The sequence below is a fragment of the Gadus morhua genome, chromosome 22, assembly GCF_902167405.1.
Source record: "Gadus morhua chromosome 22, gadMor3.0, whole genome shotgun sequence".
Taxonomy (NCBI): domain Eukaryota; kingdom Metazoa; phylum Chordata; class Actinopteri; order Gadiformes; family Gadidae; genus Gadus; species Gadus morhua.
The window spans coordinates 13,187,804-13,205,703 of record NC_044069.1 but is presented as its reverse complement, the minus strand read 5'-3'; the positions used below and the strand labels follow the sequence as shown (position 1 = coordinate 13,205,703).

Genomic DNA, 17,900 nt, shown 5'->3' with positions numbered 1-17,900 from the left:
GCCGTGCCAGGGCTTAGGTTCTTATAAAAACCAGCTGTGTGCCAGTTTCGTCATGCAGGGCCAAAGTAGTCTTGCTTTGTAGTCCCGTTGTTTGTGGAGAGCCCGAGTCTTGCGGAGGACCAATATGCATCCCAATGGCACATCTGAACATCCCCAGACACAGACACAGACACACACAAACACACACACACACACACACACACACACACACACTGAGATTTTCTAATTAGTATTGAAAGGGAATTTGGCAGGAAAAGAATAAACATTTGGCTTTGCCGTTACAAAGAAAGAAACAACAAGAACTATAATTACATTTAAAGTCACAGCACACGACCTATTATGTTCCCATAACAATATTGCATTCCCCCACCCAGTTCAGGCACACGCTACCCCACGACGGTGTAAATTTAGACGGCAGAAACCGGAAATGGGTCCCCTTCTGGATCCGGTCCCTGCATTGTTTTTCCCCGGGGATCAGTCCCTGCACTTTAGACCCGACAATGGGGCAGCCGTGGGCATTGTGGCATTGTTTAGGTTGGCTCCCCTTAGGCCTGGGCTGACTTCACGCCAGGCCCTTGCTGACCAAAGACCAATGCTCAACGAGACCTGTGGTGCAGGCGTCGGGCCAAAGCAGGCCCGGTGCCAGTCGTGGCACATAGAGATGTGTGTGGAATGGAGACGGGTGTGTTAAGTGTGTTTGCATTGCTGTTGTATCCATTACAGACAGAGCAGGATTATTAGGAAAAACGGCTAAAAGGGCTGCTTGGAGCCGCAACCTAGTAGCACGTACAGAAGACAATGTTCCCAATAATGCATAAGAAGAAGAATTCCATTCAACAATGCATCCCTTAACTACTCACTTAAATGGCTCTATTTTACTTCAAAAGGATTGGAGGGGGGACATACATGGCTTTTATGATTTGATTCTCTTCCCATCTGGAGTTTTTTGATGCGTTGCTTCCCCTGTGCTGCAGTTTCTGTGTTATTGGACTGTGTGTTGGGTGTGTTTGTGATTCAGGGAATGCAGTGAGCCTCCCGTTAGGCAGACGGCTTGTGTTGTTCAGTGGGGCTGAGGGTACCGCGGTCAGGCCCCCTCATGCTGCAGGATGCTGGCTGGAGCCACCACCAAAGAAAAAAAGGCTGGAGCCAGCATCTTCCGCGCCCATTATCCTATCATGCAGAGAACAATGGAGATTTTGTTCATACTCAAGTCCCCCTCCCACCCAACCACTCACCTCCCTTTCCTTAGGATCAGTTAGGTTCCCACAGGGCCATCCAGACCTGAGGGGGGCGAGCATTGTTCCAGGGGCCTACCTGTCATTCGATTGTTGAAGTAGGGACGACCGCAGTAGGGGGCCTTTGGTGTGTGTTCACTAACAAACACACGCACACACAGCTTATATAGGCCTACCACCTAATTCCTTCTTAATAGCTAGATGGTCTGTTACTTATGGAAACTTTCTACCCAGCTGGCAATAATTACCATGCAGAACATAAACAGCCCAGATTCCTGTGGAGCCTGTTCCTCTGATAGCAGACTTCATGTATGTCTGTGTACAAACGGGAGAGGAAAACCTGAGCCAACACTGGCAGGGTAACACAGCATGACTTTCCCTGGCACACAGGAAAGGTTATCATCCAATCCTCCCCACTCAGGAAAGGCTGCAGGACTGGAGCATGAAGTGTTGACCAGACAACTGTTTTACATTTGTCTGTCTGGAAGTATGCGTGACTTTTGCAATGTGCATATAAGGGAGAAGCCATTAGATCAACAAAACACAAAGAAAGGGTTCGCCTGAACACCAGAAACACTAAGAAAGGGTTCATCCGGGAACCAGAAACAGAAAGAAACCCTTCTTCTGAAGACCAAAAACACAAAGACAGGGTTCTTCTTGAACATCTAGAATCAGAAATGGCCCAATCACTTGAATTATACCATTCATTTACAAAAACGTCTTATTGTCGTGTTGCATGGAAAGATCTTACTCTCCAATCTGATACAAACCATGGTCTTATCCTGCAATGATTAAGTCTGGTCAAATCATGAAATGCAATGCTGAAATTCCGGTCGTCATTTACTTTATTACATGAATGATTGTGACAAAGCATTGCTAAAAGCTCAGATTAAATATACTATATTTGTGTAGATTTAAATAGCTAATTATTTGAACCCATTGTCAGTACAATCCGTCCAGACTTTCTAAAATGAAAGCCTAACAAAGTTATGCATGAATACCGGCCCAAAGGAACCAAATGGAAACAGACTTTGGTTAACCTTGTATCCCAACATGAAAGAGACTAATAGCCCAAACCAATTCGATTTTACACATGGCTCCAAATATTCCCCATCCCACAATACTTTCCTAAAACCCAGCACAGATCACAGAGGACAAGACAGATAGCCAGAAACCTTCCTTGCAGTCTTGTGGTGTAATCAGAAGGGGCAAATCAACACGCCATTTAATGAAAACATGACAACGAGTCACAAGTTCGAATGCCTGGAGGGAAAACAATGTCATTTCCAGCTTAATAGAGTTGTGCTGTGAATGTGATTACGGCGGTTATAGTTTGGCGGGGTAAACAAGTAAGAGTCTGGGGGGAGGGGGTAATTAAAATAAACACAGATCCTCTCGTTTTACCTTGTCAACAAGGTCACCATTACAGCGATGTCAGGGCCATGCTAATGCTCATGGTGGACTTGGGGTTGACTTAGGGCGTGCATGGGAAGTGACTTGTAATTTGGCTCATTTGCTTCCATCTCTCCGAGGAGGTAGCCAGTCATAGTGCCTTAGTCCAGCCCGACGGCCCCAGATCAGTCCCTAGCCCTTGATACAGGGGCCTAGCTCTCCTGGGGCCGGTTCCTGTTCAAGGCCGCTCTCGGTGCAAATTCCAGCTTGTCTTTGAGGCTCAGGACCTGGGTGCCGTCCGTGCCCTCCTGCTCCTCCAGCTTCCTCTCCTCCCTCAGCTCGAGGATGCTCTTCTGCTCCCGGGGCTTGGGCGTCCCCCGGATAAACCACTCCAGCTGGTATCCCACGGCGCCCACCACGAGGGCGACAGGGAAGGTGACGTAGGGGGCGTAGGTCCGCATGCTCATCCACACCAATGGCCACATGATGCTTGTACCGTTCACGTCCAGCTGGCGGAGACTATAGCTGGATGGGTGGGGTGGAGGGGGGGGGCTTATATTGTTATGAAATGATAATATCACACTATATATTGCACAAGGCAGTGCGAGCTTATTCCTGAACGAACTGGAGTGGATATAATTGTTTTCCACATTTGCTATGGAGATTGTGTTCATGGTTTTGTCCCAAAAAATCAACAGCGGATTTCATTCATCCATTAGCTTTTGCTTAATAAAATGCACCTTACCATTTAAGCAAGTAGGTCTATATTTATACACAGCTTATGGTGTATAGTCTCTGTATCCTGCAGTCCAGGGTACGTATATGTGCTTTAAATATAGAGCAGATACCGAGTTTCTACGAGGTAGACCACTTGACCCTACCTACCCTGCTTGGACGCAAAGCGTTTCAACTGCAGCAACTACTTTACACATGTGGATAAACCGCCAAACTGCGAGGAAATTAACCCTGCGCCATAGTATGACACGCAAATATTGTCTTACTAGACAACACTAATCATTCAAATGAATGACAACTAAGGGTCATGAACATTTGCTATTACCTGTAAACAGCGTATTGAAATTGTTTTTTTGTTTTATATGTGAGAGAACAGTCATTTAGATGGTTTGCCAGACTAGATTGCTGATTAGATTATATACATAACGTTAGTAATATAGTGGAGCTAAATGTCATCTGGTCAAGCTAAAGCTCTTCCAATGCCTGTAACGTTAATTAAACAATATATGTATTGACAACGGAAACGCCAAGGACATGAAACACGAATTTGGTGTAATAATGTTGTACTAACCAATACCGGTGTTATTGTTAACTCACCTTCAACACGTTAACACAAGCTACAGCATTACTTCCGCCAGTGGCTGTGGAGCTCCTTACTGATCCATTTCATTGGCTGTAAAGATCATGACGCTTGCCAATGGAAACGATCTAAAACTGCTTTACTTTATGCTTTATTGACATCTAGCGGTCAAACTGTGTAATGCTCCGAAGTTAATTCATACCATCTTCAAACAACTCGATCCGAACTTGCCCTACCTCAATTTATGACCTTTAAAGTTATGACTATCTACACATAATAATACCGTGCGCCGCATGCTTGTAGGAGGACTGTTAGAACACTTAACATAATGATTTAGACATAACATAATTGGCTCTAAGTTTTACAATCCAATCTTGATACTGGTATATAAACTGGTAAACATATTAGACTTGACAGCATATTAGAGTTGATATATATTCTATGGACATGTTGATAGATATATTTCTAGGATAATTTGGAAGCCCATCCCTTTTCATGTTCATTAATTAACTTTTCCTCTACACTTTGCATCAAATGCATTGATCCGACCGACTACTTTAAAAGGGGTTCTTGGCATGCTTTGTGAAAGGGGTTAGAACATGCACTCTTGGTGGCAGAGGGAAACGCTTTTATGGGGGTGCTTAGAGATTATGCAGATTTCCCGTGGCCCAGATCAAAGACATGCAGTGTACAATAACGGCAGAATACGTTTCTCAACAATACGTCTTCAATCTTTGAAGCATATTGTTAGATTCTGATTAGCCATAGCAAATGTGTTAGGTTGATTCTAAAGGTGACATTAAATATTTATTAGTGAAAGTATAGTATGCAATTGTAAATTTGTATCAGGGCAAATAAAAACCACGAATTCTTCAGCTACAAATACAAATAACAGGAGTGGGTTAGCATCAAAACCATACAATTAAGTAATCTTTTACATTTATTTAATTGACCGTCTTAAAAAAACACTCGTAATGGCACAAAGGTAGGTATATAACATTGGAAGACATCTAAGATAGATGATATACTAATGGTCCCGCAGAAACAATATTGGCAAAATAAGCGTCTCTTGTATGCACATGTATTTTCGATCAGGAAGAAAATGCTCTTTAGCAGCAAGATGGAGAGACCGGCACATTTACATAGGTTCAAAAAGTATTATCAAGGTACTATGGAAACCTCACAGATATGTCACAGAAGGAGACGACTGTTGGGTCTTATTGCTGTCATCCCTGGTGTACCAAAAGTGTCAATGTTGTTCTGTTGAAGGATTGGCATCAGTATAGTATAAAAAAAATCATCTGATTTGGTACAATTTCAGATGTGTAAAAAGAAAACGCCATTATAATTAATCATACATGGTGAATCTTTTTCGCCGCGTTCATATTCTACTATCATACTATTCAACAAGGTCAAGGCAAAAATATGCTTTGTTTTAGCTTGAGCTAATATTCTGTTTGAACTGGCAAAAATCCCCCATCACAAATACACTCCATTTCATGATGTTTATCACTGCAAGAAGGTCTATCCGAGAATATATATATAATATTCTTCATTCAAGTCCTCCCTTCTTGGATGAGTCGAGCTATATTGCACTGCTTGAGCCCTGAAGGAAATGTGAATAATTCAGATCTATAGATCAATTTATAGTAATAGCTTTAACATCTAACGCCTTATCATCAGCAACATCAGAGGGGCTCTTGGTTATAAGATGTGCCCTTCAGAAGTGCTCTGTCATTAATAATCAAACTAAACAAGGGAATTAATAAGAAGGAAAGTTCTAACGCAGTTTCATCAATAACTAAAGGCCCTCTTCCTCAACAATTGTGAAACCTGAGCAATTGTTTCTTTAAAATATGAGCTTGCACACACTTACACAAAGTGAAACTCTGATCCAGCCAGCCATTTTCATTTAGATAAAAAAACGCAATCTCTTTCCATAGTTTTCATAAAGTCACTTTGCGTAATGAAAACGTATGCTGAAAGGGCTTTGGTCTTCTCAAATGTGAAATCAATCAATACTCACTTCAACTCCACATTACCCAGGCAACACAGCCATGGTAATGTGGACCGGCATAGAGGCAATACTACAGCAAAAGGTAACCGAGCCTACTGCATGTGGATCCCCAGGAGGGGGGTTTTCACATGAGCCTTTGGACGGTCCCGGAGAGGAAGTCCTCGTAGCTGAGGCGGACATTGCCGGTCATTGCTTGGTCCCTCTCCCTGAAGGCCTGGGTCATGCTCTGCAGCTGTGTGCACACCTGGATGAAGCGGTCCAGCTGGACGCCCGGCCGGCCGCCCCTCACAGCGTAGCGACCCACCAGGGTCTCTGTGAACTGGGGACTCAGGTTGTAGCCCATCTGGCCGAGTGCTGGAGGGGGACGCCATGAAGACAGACGGAGAGGGGAAAGGGAGCGAGGGACAGATAGGGAAAAAAAGGGAGTGAGAGAGAGAGCGACACAGACAGACAGAAAGACATATACAGATGAGGATACAAATAGAGGCGGATATTAAGGTAACATGGGCAGTGGTTGCCCACCTTTATGCCATGACCCCATTTCTAGCTCTGTTTTGGACCCAATTTACCTTTTGTGCATCGGCTTCAAAATAAATGTTTTTTTACCCTATCAACATTTGTCATATCAGTGTCCAGGCAGATTATAAGTAAATAGAGTAAGATAATGATGAAAATGTATATAGAAACATTAAGACAGACAAACACCTTGGTGCAGTTCGGTGCCATTGATTGTCCCAGAGCGGTCTCGGTCGTACTGCTGGAAGAGAGCCCTCCACTGCTGCATGAAGCCCCACAGAGAAGAGAAGCCAAACACGTCAATGCGCCCCGTCCGTGTCCTGTCAAACATGTCTGAGGACAAAACACACACACACACACACACACACACACACACACACACACACACACACACACACACACACACACACACACACACACACACACACACACACACACACACACACACACAGTGAGTCAAGTCACACACTACTCATTGCGGTAATGGATTGCAGTAACTGAATAGCCTCCTTCACTGGGTTACCAGAGTGAAACGCAGGGATTGTGACATTGGGTTCAGCGCCTGAATGGCTCCATAGACACCCTGGTGTTTCAAAACTTTATTGACCTTCAACAACTTTGACAGGAAATTTAGCTCTGATGTGGCCTCCCATATAAAATTATAATCACAATTCAGCACAAGTTGGGGGCCAAAACTGCTCCTCTCTTCAAGTAATTGGGGGGAGGGTTACGGTTAGCAACACTCGCTCGTATCCCTCATCCATCTACTCTGTTTCGTTCTCTCCCCCCCTATCCAGTTCCTAAGGCTGCGAGTTGACCACATGGAAAATAGCAGAATGCCTTTATTGCATTCATCATTCATAGTCCTTGCATCACCCCTGCCTTTGTTCTCCTCAACTTTCATCACGGTTGTCCTTGAGGGGGAACTCTTCTTTGAGCTTGCTTAGATAAACAAGCATAATTTATCATTCTGCCTGGGAAAGAAATACATTTAAAATGCGGGAGGGAAGAAAAAGCAGCCGACGTCACCCCTTCAGTACGAAGGGGGCTGAACGGCCGACTCCCATCGTCACCACCCCGTTCTCAATAGTGATGACACGATTAGGCAATGAATAATTATCTTGCTTTAGTCATTAGGCAAGAAGAAACTAATTGATCATTATTCCAATGACCGAGTCATAGTACAGAAATACCAAGGCCCTATTAATGGTGTTCAGAAATGAACGTGAGGTTACGTTAATCTTTAATCAGACAATGTAAATGCAGAACTTCTTTTGGCCCTAGTTAACTTTTGATGTGCCTTTACCATTATGTGTTACCTCTTTATTAGAGGTACTGATGCCCCCCCCCCCCCGAATTCCCTCTACCAGCCCCATGCGCAGGAGAACAATTGTTAACAGTCCTTGACTTACTGATCATCATCAGGCAGGTCTCGTCGCTGAAGGCGGACCAGTTGGAGTTGACCAGCGCCTGTTTCAGCTCCTTCAGGGTGATGGAGCCGCTGTGGTCCGTGTCCACGGTCTGGAACCACTGGAAGGCCTCGGGACTCACCCCAGGGGGGACGTTGCCTGGGCAGGGGAAAAGGAGAGAGATGAGGGGGACGTACTGGGGTATGACGGTAGTTGAGCGGTGGGTCTTGCGAAGGATTTCTTCAGACTTTAGGTTTTATGGCCAGTCTAGGAATTGAAGTCCAGACCTTGAGTCAAAATATTTCAGAGCACACTTTTAATTTCCTTATCCGTTTCTCTCCTGGGAACCTCGGGTTTAAACTCTACCTTTAGTTATTAGTTGTAACCGGGCTTGAATCTAAATGTATGTCGATAGCCAAAGCAAACACATACTGACTTTACCCTATACCCTAAAGGATTAATAAGTAGGCAAAACAAGAAGAGCAAACTTTCACGGAAAATAAGTTTAAGAAATCTGACTGATGCAAAAATAGTTATTTCTTAGGAGATAAGATCCAACAAACACATGCAAGCACGAACTGTCTGAAGCTTTCTACCGGTTTATACCCTAAAGCTGATCCCATGAAATAATACATCTATTGTTGCCTAAAGAAGACGTAAATAAGAAAAGCATAAGCTTTGGTTGAAAGAGGTCGCTTTCTTTATTTGGGGAATAGAAGTGATGCCATTCGTGCTTTCAGAATGTATTCAAAATAACTCATGTTCTTTAGTTGTGCAACACTCTCAATGTTTAACAATGTGTTTAATACACATTTTTGGTGAACAAAGTATGATTATAGATGTGGGAAACAGTGGTTTAGTGTCCCATATTCTCACAAACGCATATCACTAGAGTGGAAAATCAAACATAATGCCACGAGCCATGACATCCAACAAAAACTCTCAGACGCATAAATCTTGTTCCTATATGGCAGAGGGCCTCATCTCTTGGAAAAAACAAACTGCCGACAAGTATAAGCTGTGATTTCTTACCAGTGAAATGGTGCTTCATTGTTGTCCAAAAATCACAATTAACATCAAATCACAAGGATAAAGTAACTGCACAATCCTCTGTGCACGTGCAGACCCTTTCCTTATGAGCAAATCTGTCTCGACCACCGCTGCCTACTGCAGACACTATAGGAGTGACAACGCAGAGGACTGATTCAGCCCAGCAACAGGATGCCTTGTGACTTGTTTTAATGTATTTTAAAGCAACAATAGACGTCTATGTCACTGAGCTCGGGTTAATTTGGAGGTTGTAGGACAAATAAAGGATTGGCATGAAACTTTACAGCGATCTCAAGCTTGATTTGATACATCTTGCTGGTGGAGTGAGTGTGACTATGAATATTGCATCATACAGATATTGTAGGTATGATTAGTCAAGCATAGGGTAGCTCAACTTTTGCCAAGGAGATTTGAGGGAGATTTAATGTTTAATTACAGCACCATCTTGTGGCTACAATACGCAATAATTTGTTCAACAATGATTCTAAATAACTGGATCAAGCTTGGCACAAATCCAATAGTCAAATTAATTAATTAGTATTTATGTTTGACTATTTCTCAAATTATTTTAAAAAGTGTTTCCGTAAGGGATCCAGTGAATTCAGATGAAGCGAACATAAGACCAGATGAGGTAAGGCAGCTTGCTCAAGGAGGCCGAAAGGTAGCTGCTGACCTTGGGGATGGAAGACGGCTGCTGTCAGCTGGTGTCGGACATCGTAGCTCCTACATTATCCCGGTAATAATTTAAAACAATATAAACAGAAGATGAAAATTCGTATACAAATGTGGCACTGGGCCTATTCATCTACGGCTGTTTCAGGGGAATACTCTTAACAAATGTGTTTTAAATAGGACGAAAGAGCTGGCAGTTCGTCCTTTAACGAAGGATGAAAACAGCACTAAGTGTCCTTATGTGACCATTGGAAACCACATTCCACATCATGTTGTCCTTAATAAATAATTCATATATAATACACATCGGATGAGTGTGCAAACGTTCTAGTCCCTTTGATGCCAAATCTTACTGGAAATGAAGAAAAAAATGAAAACAACTAATAAATAAACCCTAAAGCCTTTGGCTAAGATATGGGCTGCTGTCATACACATTTAAGTTAGAGCTTAAATCAAGGCAATCCAATTTAACACTATTCAAACTATTCTCCTGAACCCTTCCAAGTGCAAAATCCTTTTACAGATTGGCCAATTAACATTTGTAAGATGTCCAAGGTCACATTTCTAAACCTCACGCTACCTCTACTTTGATACATCATTTGGTCGAACAGGAAGTCTGCGCTGCCGGAAGGAAGGAGTGTTACGACGCTCAAGATGGGATATATGTGAAATAATAAATTGAAAATAAGATGAAAGAAAGAAAGAAAGAAAGAAAGAAAGAAAGAAAGAAAGAAAGAAAGAAAGAAAGAAAGAAAGAAAGAAAGAAAGAAAGAAAGAAAGAAAGGGAAACAGAGAGACCGAGAGACAGTGAGACAGGAAGACAGAGACACAAAGGGATCAGTTGAGGCCAGAGACCTTATGGATTCTGTCCCTGGGGGGACTAATAGCAACATGGACTAAGAGGCTGTGACTCAGCCTTAGCAGGTGGAGAACGACCCATCATTCTCACGCACGCACACACTCACACACACACAATAATCATCACTCTGGCAGTGTCGGCTGGAGAAGGAGGAGATGCGCGCAGCACAGACTGAGCCCTGTCTTCCCGAAACACGACTCACTGTATGTGTGCCATGGTGGAGAAGAGGTGAGTCACTCTCCATCCATCATCCTCCCTCTTGACACACACAGAGACAGAGACCCAGATCTGCAGTCCTTTCATGTAAAGAGGGATTGAATAGAGTTCATTCCATCTCACGTCCTTCTGTCTGTCCGCCCACCGGTCTGCCTGTTTAACCCCTCCAATTAAAAGTGGGAGCACAGCGTACCTGCGGGTCCCTGGTGGCCGTAGGATCCTCCTTGGGGCTGAGCACCATAGCCTCCGTATGGCCCACCCTGGGGGTGCCCAGCTTGGGGGTGCCCAGCATGGGGGTGCCCAGCCTGGGGGTGCCCTCCTTGGGGGTGCCCTCCCTGCGGGTGTCCCGCCTGGGGGTGCCCTCCTGCGTACGGTGCACTGGGACCGCGCGGCCCTTGTCCATAAGGGACCCCCTGGGCGGGGGCTCCATATCCGGCGTAAGGCGCCCCTCCTGCTCCTCCATAAGGAGAGGCTGCAGGACCAGCGCTTCCAGCTCCGTAGTGTGAACCGTGTGACCCTGGAGGGGGGTGAGTCCCTCCTGGATAGCCCTAAAAGTGGGATAAAAGTTAGATTGTAACTGGTATGCATAATGAGCACATTACCTCACATGATGAACAACTATGTATTGCGTTAGCGTATCAATGGACTGGGTGTTTTATTAACTATTCGAGGAACCCAGAAGCTCGTACGTCGGTGGGCGTGGCCGAGTGCGTCAGTCTTAACTCAACCAGTCTAAACAAACCGAGTCAGAAACTCGGATTTTGGACCGAAGTTGCCGCGACAATACTTAATTTGTAAAGAAAATAACGTTATAAGCCCAACTACTATGGATATGAACGTATATACGAATGCGTTAGCGCCTACTAAAACATGTTTATTCAACTTTGTGTGGCTTCCATTATATGGCTTTTGTAGCTGCTCAACATTTGGCCGGTTGATTCAACTATTGACGTTTCAAGTATTATCTTTTTGCAGTTCCCATACCAGTTACAAATACAAAATAATCATTACCTGGCCGTAATGGAAACTCATGTTGAACAGACTTTACTTGGTCCAGTACCGCATCTGCACTGGCGGTCAAAGCAAAAGCAACATCAGAGGTTTATTTCCCTATGTGTCACAGCCGCACCCACATCCGCGGCTGCTGATTGGACGGCTGAGCGTAAAAAACATGACGACGGAATAAATGACTCATCGTCACCGGCAGAAGGCGAACTCAACCTCAAAGTCCGCATTCTTTTGTGGGCTTTGCGCTTGCTTTCAAAGACGGAATAGTTTATCATTCTTATGTAACCTTTCCATATCAATCTTTCTCATTGTGTAATGAGGTAGTACCTATAGTAGTGCCGAGTAGGATATATAAGCCTATGTTGAGACATAGTTCATTGTTTTTTTCAGAAATTTCGCCGCATTCTCATAGTTCAATAGTTTAATTAATTGTGAGAATATTTCCAAAAAAAAAATCACTTTGCTGAAACATTTTACACAGTCAAAGGAAAAGGAAAAGTAACAAGACTTTTTCAGAATGAAAGCACTTATACTTTCCACTCGAGGTCTACAATATGATTTAATTATAAGAAGAAGCTGAGCTTCATCCTTTAGGCTACTGATTTTATTTGAGTCAATATAAATACATACTTTCTTTTTTATATACAGTCAAATATAAAATGAAACGATTATTATTGTGCTGTATCTTATTTCACCGTTAGGGGGCAGTGTGTATCTTTTAAGAAAATATTCAATTGGATATACTTGTTACATAACCTTGGTATACACATAGAAACGAAATATAAAATTATATTTACAAGCAAAGTAATTTTCAAGCAAACTCTATCCATCTATTTTGCAGTTTACTTCTCTTCTTTTTCAACAAATCCTCGCTCAGGTTCTGTATGGGCGCCTCCTCTCCTTCTGTGTTGCTCAGGTTCTGTATGGACGCCGTGTTCGTGGGGTCCACCCAGATGGACTTCTTCGACCTGATGTCCGACCGCGGCCGGGCCAGCGGCTTCATCTCGTGGCGTTCGGCGAACAACCTACTGTCCGCCTCCCTCTTCTTCACCAGTAGCTTTTGGATGCGCTTGAAGATGAGGTACACCATCTCACAGATGCACATGAGCACGCACAAGCTGGAGGAGATCACCATGAACAGGGTGAAGATCTTCTTCTCGGTGGGCCGGGAGATGTAGCAGTCGACCACGTTGGGGCAGGGCGCCAGGTTGCACTTCGAGAGGCGGGGCATGTCGTAGCCCTCGTAGATGTAGTAGAGGATGTAGAGGAAGGCGGCGTCGAATCCTGCCTTGAAGATCAGACTGAGCTGCAAAGACATGAAGGAGATGGTTAACCGATGTACACACAAACACACACACACAGCCCGCTACTCATAGGCATCAGACACAGTAGTTCAAACTTCCAACGAGATACGAGCATGACCGCTTCACAATAACTAATGACTAAAGAGTGTCGTTTTTTGTATGTCATTTAGCAAATGCTTTTAGCCAAAGGGACTTATGATGGAGTAGGTCATCTCAGATCCAGCAGTCCTTCTAGGTTATGAGAACACTACTTTAGGGCGATGGCATAGAGCCTGGGCCAGTAGACAAAAGGTGAACCGGTCGGCGCTACGCCGTGTTTCCTGCTTTGTTCAGGAGTATTCTATCAAAGATAATCTCCCTCGCAATTGGATGAGGCTTTCCGATTGGGATTATAAAAAGTGCATTTCTAGAGTGGGCAGTCTTCAATGTGTTGTTTTGAAACACTTATAAACACTCTTTCTAAGAATGTGATTGTCCTGACCGGAGGTTTTAGCTCGTCTTCCCTCTGGGAAAAGTTTGCTAGTGCTGACCGAGCTTGTGCTCGCTGTCAGACAATAAAATTGTACAGATCCCTCCTTCTGCAATATGGTTGGTTGAAACCAACACAAAGCAAAAGAAAGTGAAACCCCCTGGATTTCAGCTTGTCTGCTGATTTGTGAGTCGCAAGAGCAGGGGATACAGGTAATGCATCTTGCTCAAGAAGCCTACAGGCAGACATCAGGAACCTAATCTAGCCCATTCGTCTGGGAGTCCACCAGCCAACCCTCCCGCACGAGAACACTGTCCTATTCCAGACGTATCAACCGGATCAGAGCTCTTTCGGCCCCTACAGAGGCGCCGTGCTACCCAACACGAGTCATCACACTCACCAGATACGTCCACCAAAGCCCCCCGCGCTTCTTCCCCGGGTTGGCGTAGAGGTGATGGCCCTCATGAGAGGTGGTGTACTGCAGGTCTTTCTTCTTGCGGTACTCCACGTGGCCCACCACCATCAGCGACGGGCAGGTGACGAAGATGAGCTGCATGGCCCACAGGCGGATGTGGGAGATGGGGAAGATGCTGTCGTAGCACACGTTGTTGCAGCCCGGCTGGACGGTGTTGCACACAAAGTCCTTGCTCTCGTCGCCCCACACGCGCTGCGCGGCCACCACGAACACCATCACGCGGAAGATGAAGACAATGGAGAGCCAGATGCGTCCGAAGCCCGTGGAGTACTTGTTGACCCCGCTGATGAGCCCCTCCAGGTAGGACCAGTTCATGGCTGCTGCCGACGCCGCCGCGCCACTGACGAAGGTTGAAGAAGGGCAGGGGGCAGTGGGGAAGACCCGGGAGGAACCTCAGAAGATCCTGACCGATCAGGAGGGGAGGATATGGGGGACGTGTGATCAATCGTTTCCCTGAGGAGGAAATATGAAAGGACAAGATACATGATATGCCGTTGTATTATATGACACATGATCTGGCATGACAATGGTGTGCTATGTAATGGTATGACCTGACAATACATGATATAGACTCTTGCGAGTTTCTGTTTCAGTTTAACTCAACTGTATGACTTTGTATTGACAGGCACCATAGTCATGAAGCGGATATAATTAATTGCCCTTTTCAGTCTTACCCTGCAAGATTTCCTGCATCGTGTCATGTGTGAACTTGAGGAATCAATTTTCGGGGAAATCTGCAATGGCAATTTGCCTGCTCAAGACCCAGCAACATTTGAGGATCACTGCCGGTATCGCTGTGTTGTGGAAGATAGCAGTCAAATTACAGGGAGTGCAACCTAAAGGGTCACATCCGCGACGTAAAATGCTTTCAGGACGTATTTGAAGCCGACTGTTTATTCTGACGCACCAATGGTTTTTGAGTGATCCGATAACAGCATCAACACAGCTTCTTTTGTTGGCAAACAAGTTCCCTTTTTCACAAATTTCTGGAAAGCTTGAAATAAGGAAGCTCCTCTCAATCTGCAGGTTCTATGGCGACTGGCATCTATAAGAATTGCATTACAGCCATTTGCTGGATTGTCCTCGTCTCTATTCCGGCATTGCTATGCCATGTGTGGAAGGGGGGAAGACGGAAATCTTCCAGAACGTAGCTGCCTGTGTGAAAAGAGAAAATCACAAGCAGTGCCTAAATGTTGAACCCAGTAATTTAGCGGGGCCAATGTTTATAAGGGGCTTAAGTGATGTGCATGTATGCTCTACATATGCATGTGTTTGTCTGTAATTCTGCACAGCGTCCTGAATAGCTGTGTATCCCTCTTTCCATGTTTTTAATAAGAAATTGATCTCATCTCTAATGAAAGCTTCTCTGAGCCTGCCACTGGGACAGCCTCGATACAGCCTGAGCTCATCTAGGCTGATCCTGAGATGTATTACAGTCATTGCTAATGCTAATGCTAATCCATAACATTTCCATGCAGAGACACGTAGCATTGTACACATTGTAACATTGTGCCTCTTCTGTTTTTTTTCCTACCCTCACCCTAGAGCAAAATGCCATTAAAATAAATAGTGTAGAAAGTGCTAAGCTAAGCTGAATGCAGCCAGAAACACAATTTAAAAGGAAGAAAAAAAGAATCTCATTCTTATGCTGGTTTGCACTAGGCTCACCTTTAATGTCACCGAGTTCCCAAAGGGGGTTATGTATTTCTCAAACCTTAAAAAAGTATTTGAAGATGAAACAGCCAACCATATTCTTTTTTTAATGTTTGGGGAACTCACGCATTGGAATGTATAATTTGTTTTCGTTATTTAGATATTCTGTACATTATGACTGTTCCCCAGACGCCAGGCAGTGTGGTATGTCAGTCTCTATGCATGGTATGTCTTTTTGTGTCTCTCTCTGTCTTCATGATTACCATTATCCGCATTATCCTCATGATCCCTAACATTTATTTCGCAAACTGTTGCATTCCTTTCTTAAGCTAAAGTTAATCTTGCGCGTTCTCTATTTATTTTCACATTGTTTGCCACTGGGAAACCCCTGCTTTACCATTACACTTGTGTACTCAACGAGGTGTAAAGACCTTGTTCAACCGGTTGGATTGGATACACATACCTAATGGCCACACAAAAGACTGCCGCTGCTGTTGTTATGACTCAACTTTACAGCTCACTCAGGGATGCTCGAATGTCAAATGTCGGTTTCTGTACGTCAAGCTTTTTTCCCGTGCTCACACGGGAGAATTATTATATTCAGACTTAAATACATTCAAGCCCCAATATATTTTCAAACGTATCACATCCATATGGCTGTGGGTTTGCATTGGTACTTTTTTAACAGATATAGTGTTCGATATTTACCTTAAATTGCTTTTAAAATAGATCCATCTGAATTACAGAATGGGCCCCCCACTGGAAAATATCCATTATCAATTAAATTTGTACAATCACCATTAGCCCTTAAGAAGTTCATTATATTAAACTCTTGAGTGCCATAATCTATGTGCACCACCTTTGTATTCCCTTTACAGCCAGTAATGTTAATTATTTAATTCAAAAACAATCCTCATTAATACAGAATATAACAAAAAGATGCTGTGACTTACCTCAGAGAAGCTAAGGGAGAGAAGGTCATATAATCATTCGGGAGATATGGTCCTGGGACGGCAAACTTCACTATGTTCTACTGCGGATGTGAGGTTTGGACATACCAAGCCTGCCTCAGGAATTAAGGGCAGGGTCGGCTTATTAGCTTGTTACTTAGTAACCGTCACTTCTTATTCAGCTTGTGGGGAAGTAGGTTTCTCTTTTGGTGACACACACACAAACACGCACACACACAGACACATACTCACACACACACACAAACACACACTATTTTATGCACACACAAACAAACACACACACACGCACACACACACACACACACCTTTATGAAACACACAAAGGTGTCAAATCCAAGACTAGTTTTGCAGCCTTGACACATGAACGGCCTTGGGCACCAAACCAGTCAGAGAAAGAGACAGACGGACCGACTGACTGAGAATTTCTCTTGTGTGTACATTTGGCAAGTGGTTATCCTCTCAGGGCAGTGCCGTTCGCTCCGCCTCACCCACGCCTAGTCGGTTACCAATCAGGACACACCGGTATGACGAGCAGAGGATTCACTGCGGCATTGGCCTTCTCCTGTCCCCAAAAAAGGCAGCATGCTTATTAAACGGGGATCTGTGTTCAATGTTCAGCTCTTGAGACTTCCTAGGATAAAAAAGCATATCAATAACGCAGAGAGTATGACCTGCATGTAGGCCTATAGTGGTAACGATCTTGAGAAATACCTTTAGATGTCTTTTAGTCAAATTAAGAGTGGGGACAGTTATCCACTTGCTAACACAGTAGGGTGTCTCTCGGCCGGGTGAGGCGGCCATCTTAGGGTGGGGTTTTTGTAAGCACAGACACACATTCATGTATGTAAGCACAAACACACACACCCGCTAAATACACATTACATTCAAAGGGTGAAATGTGGGAGAAGCAAACAAAGTGGAGACAGAAGTTTGTCACGGCTAGCTTGTGTGTGTATATATACTTTGGTAAGCATGTGGCGCAGCATAGTATTTGTGTGTGTGTTTCTCAAAGCCGGTATCCCTAAGGAAAATACTAGAGAGAGCGTGAGTGAGTGAGTGAGTGAGTGAGTGAGTGAGTGAGTGAGTGAGTGAGTGAGTGAGTGAGTGAGTGAGTGAGTGAGTGAGTGAGTGAGTGAGCGGGAGAGACAGAGGGAGAGACAGAGGGAGAGACAGAGGGAGAGACAGAGGGAGAGGGGGAGTACCACCAGGGAGATCTGAAGAGAGAGAGCCAGAGATGTAGACTGGAATGACCTGACTAACTTCAACTGACTGACTTAAATCACTTATGATAGGATTTATGATGGCCAACTCCTATTTCAATAATGGCATGCTATAGGCA

The 17,900-nt window shown here is 44.2% G+C and overlaps 3 protein-coding genes across 5 annotated transcripts; all 3 read right to left on the bottom strand.

Moving 5' to 3' along the window:
• Positions 1-2,062: 2,062 nt before the first annotated feature.
• On the bottom strand, positions 2,063-4,039 carry smim12 (small integral membrane protein 12). Of its 2 annotated transcripts, none has more exons than XM_030347224.1 (2): positions 3,960-4,039; positions 2,063-3,152 (listed from the first exon to the last, which is right to left on the bottom strand). In XM_030347224.1, exon 2 carries the CDS (start codon positions 3,110-3,112, stop codon positions 2,840-2,842), a length of 273 nt encoding a protein of 90 aa, XP_030203084.1. In that variant the 5' UTR covers positions 3,113-3,152; positions 3,960-4,039; the 3' UTR covers positions 2,063-2,839. The 2 variants fall into 2 exon arrangements, with proteins under 2 accessions (XP_030203084.1, XP_030203085.1); XM_030347225.1 differs by having other exon boundaries at positions 3,934-3,978.
• An 805-nt stretch (positions 4,040-4,844) lies between these two features.
• pef1 (penta-EF-hand domain containing 1) lies at positions 4,845-11,827 on the bottom strand. The gene is made up of 5 exons (XM_030347223.1): positions 11,693-11,827; positions 10,875-11,229; positions 7,888-8,043; positions 6,665-6,808; positions 4,845-6,313 (listed from the first exon to the last, which is right to left on the bottom strand). Exons 1-5 carry the CDS (start codon positions 11,711-11,713, stop codon positions 6,084-6,086), a joined length of 906 nt encoding a protein of 301 aa, XP_030203083.1. The 5' UTR covers positions 11,714-11,827; the 3' UTR covers positions 4,845-6,083.
• Positions 11,828-12,095: 268 nt separating this feature from the next.
• gjb9b (gap junction protein beta 9b) lies at positions 12,096-16,748 on the bottom strand. 2 transcript variants are annotated; one of them, XM_030346272.1, is made up of 4 exons: positions 16,544-16,748; positions 14,612-14,731; positions 13,863-14,390; positions 12,096-12,995 (listed from the first exon to the last, which is right to left on the bottom strand). In XM_030346272.1, exons 3-4 carry the CDS (start codon positions 14,250-14,252, stop codon positions 12,501-12,503), a joined length of 885 nt encoding a protein of 294 aa, XP_030202132.1. In that variant the 5' UTR covers positions 14,253-14,390; positions 14,612-14,731; positions 16,544-16,748; the 3' UTR covers positions 12,096-12,500. The 2 variants fall into 2 exon arrangements, with proteins under 2 accessions (XP_030202132.1, XP_030202131.1); XM_030346271.1 differs by lacking the exon at positions 14,612-14,731 and having other exon boundaries at positions 16,544-16,741.
• Between the last annotated feature and the right edge of the window lie 1,152 nt (positions 16,749-17,900).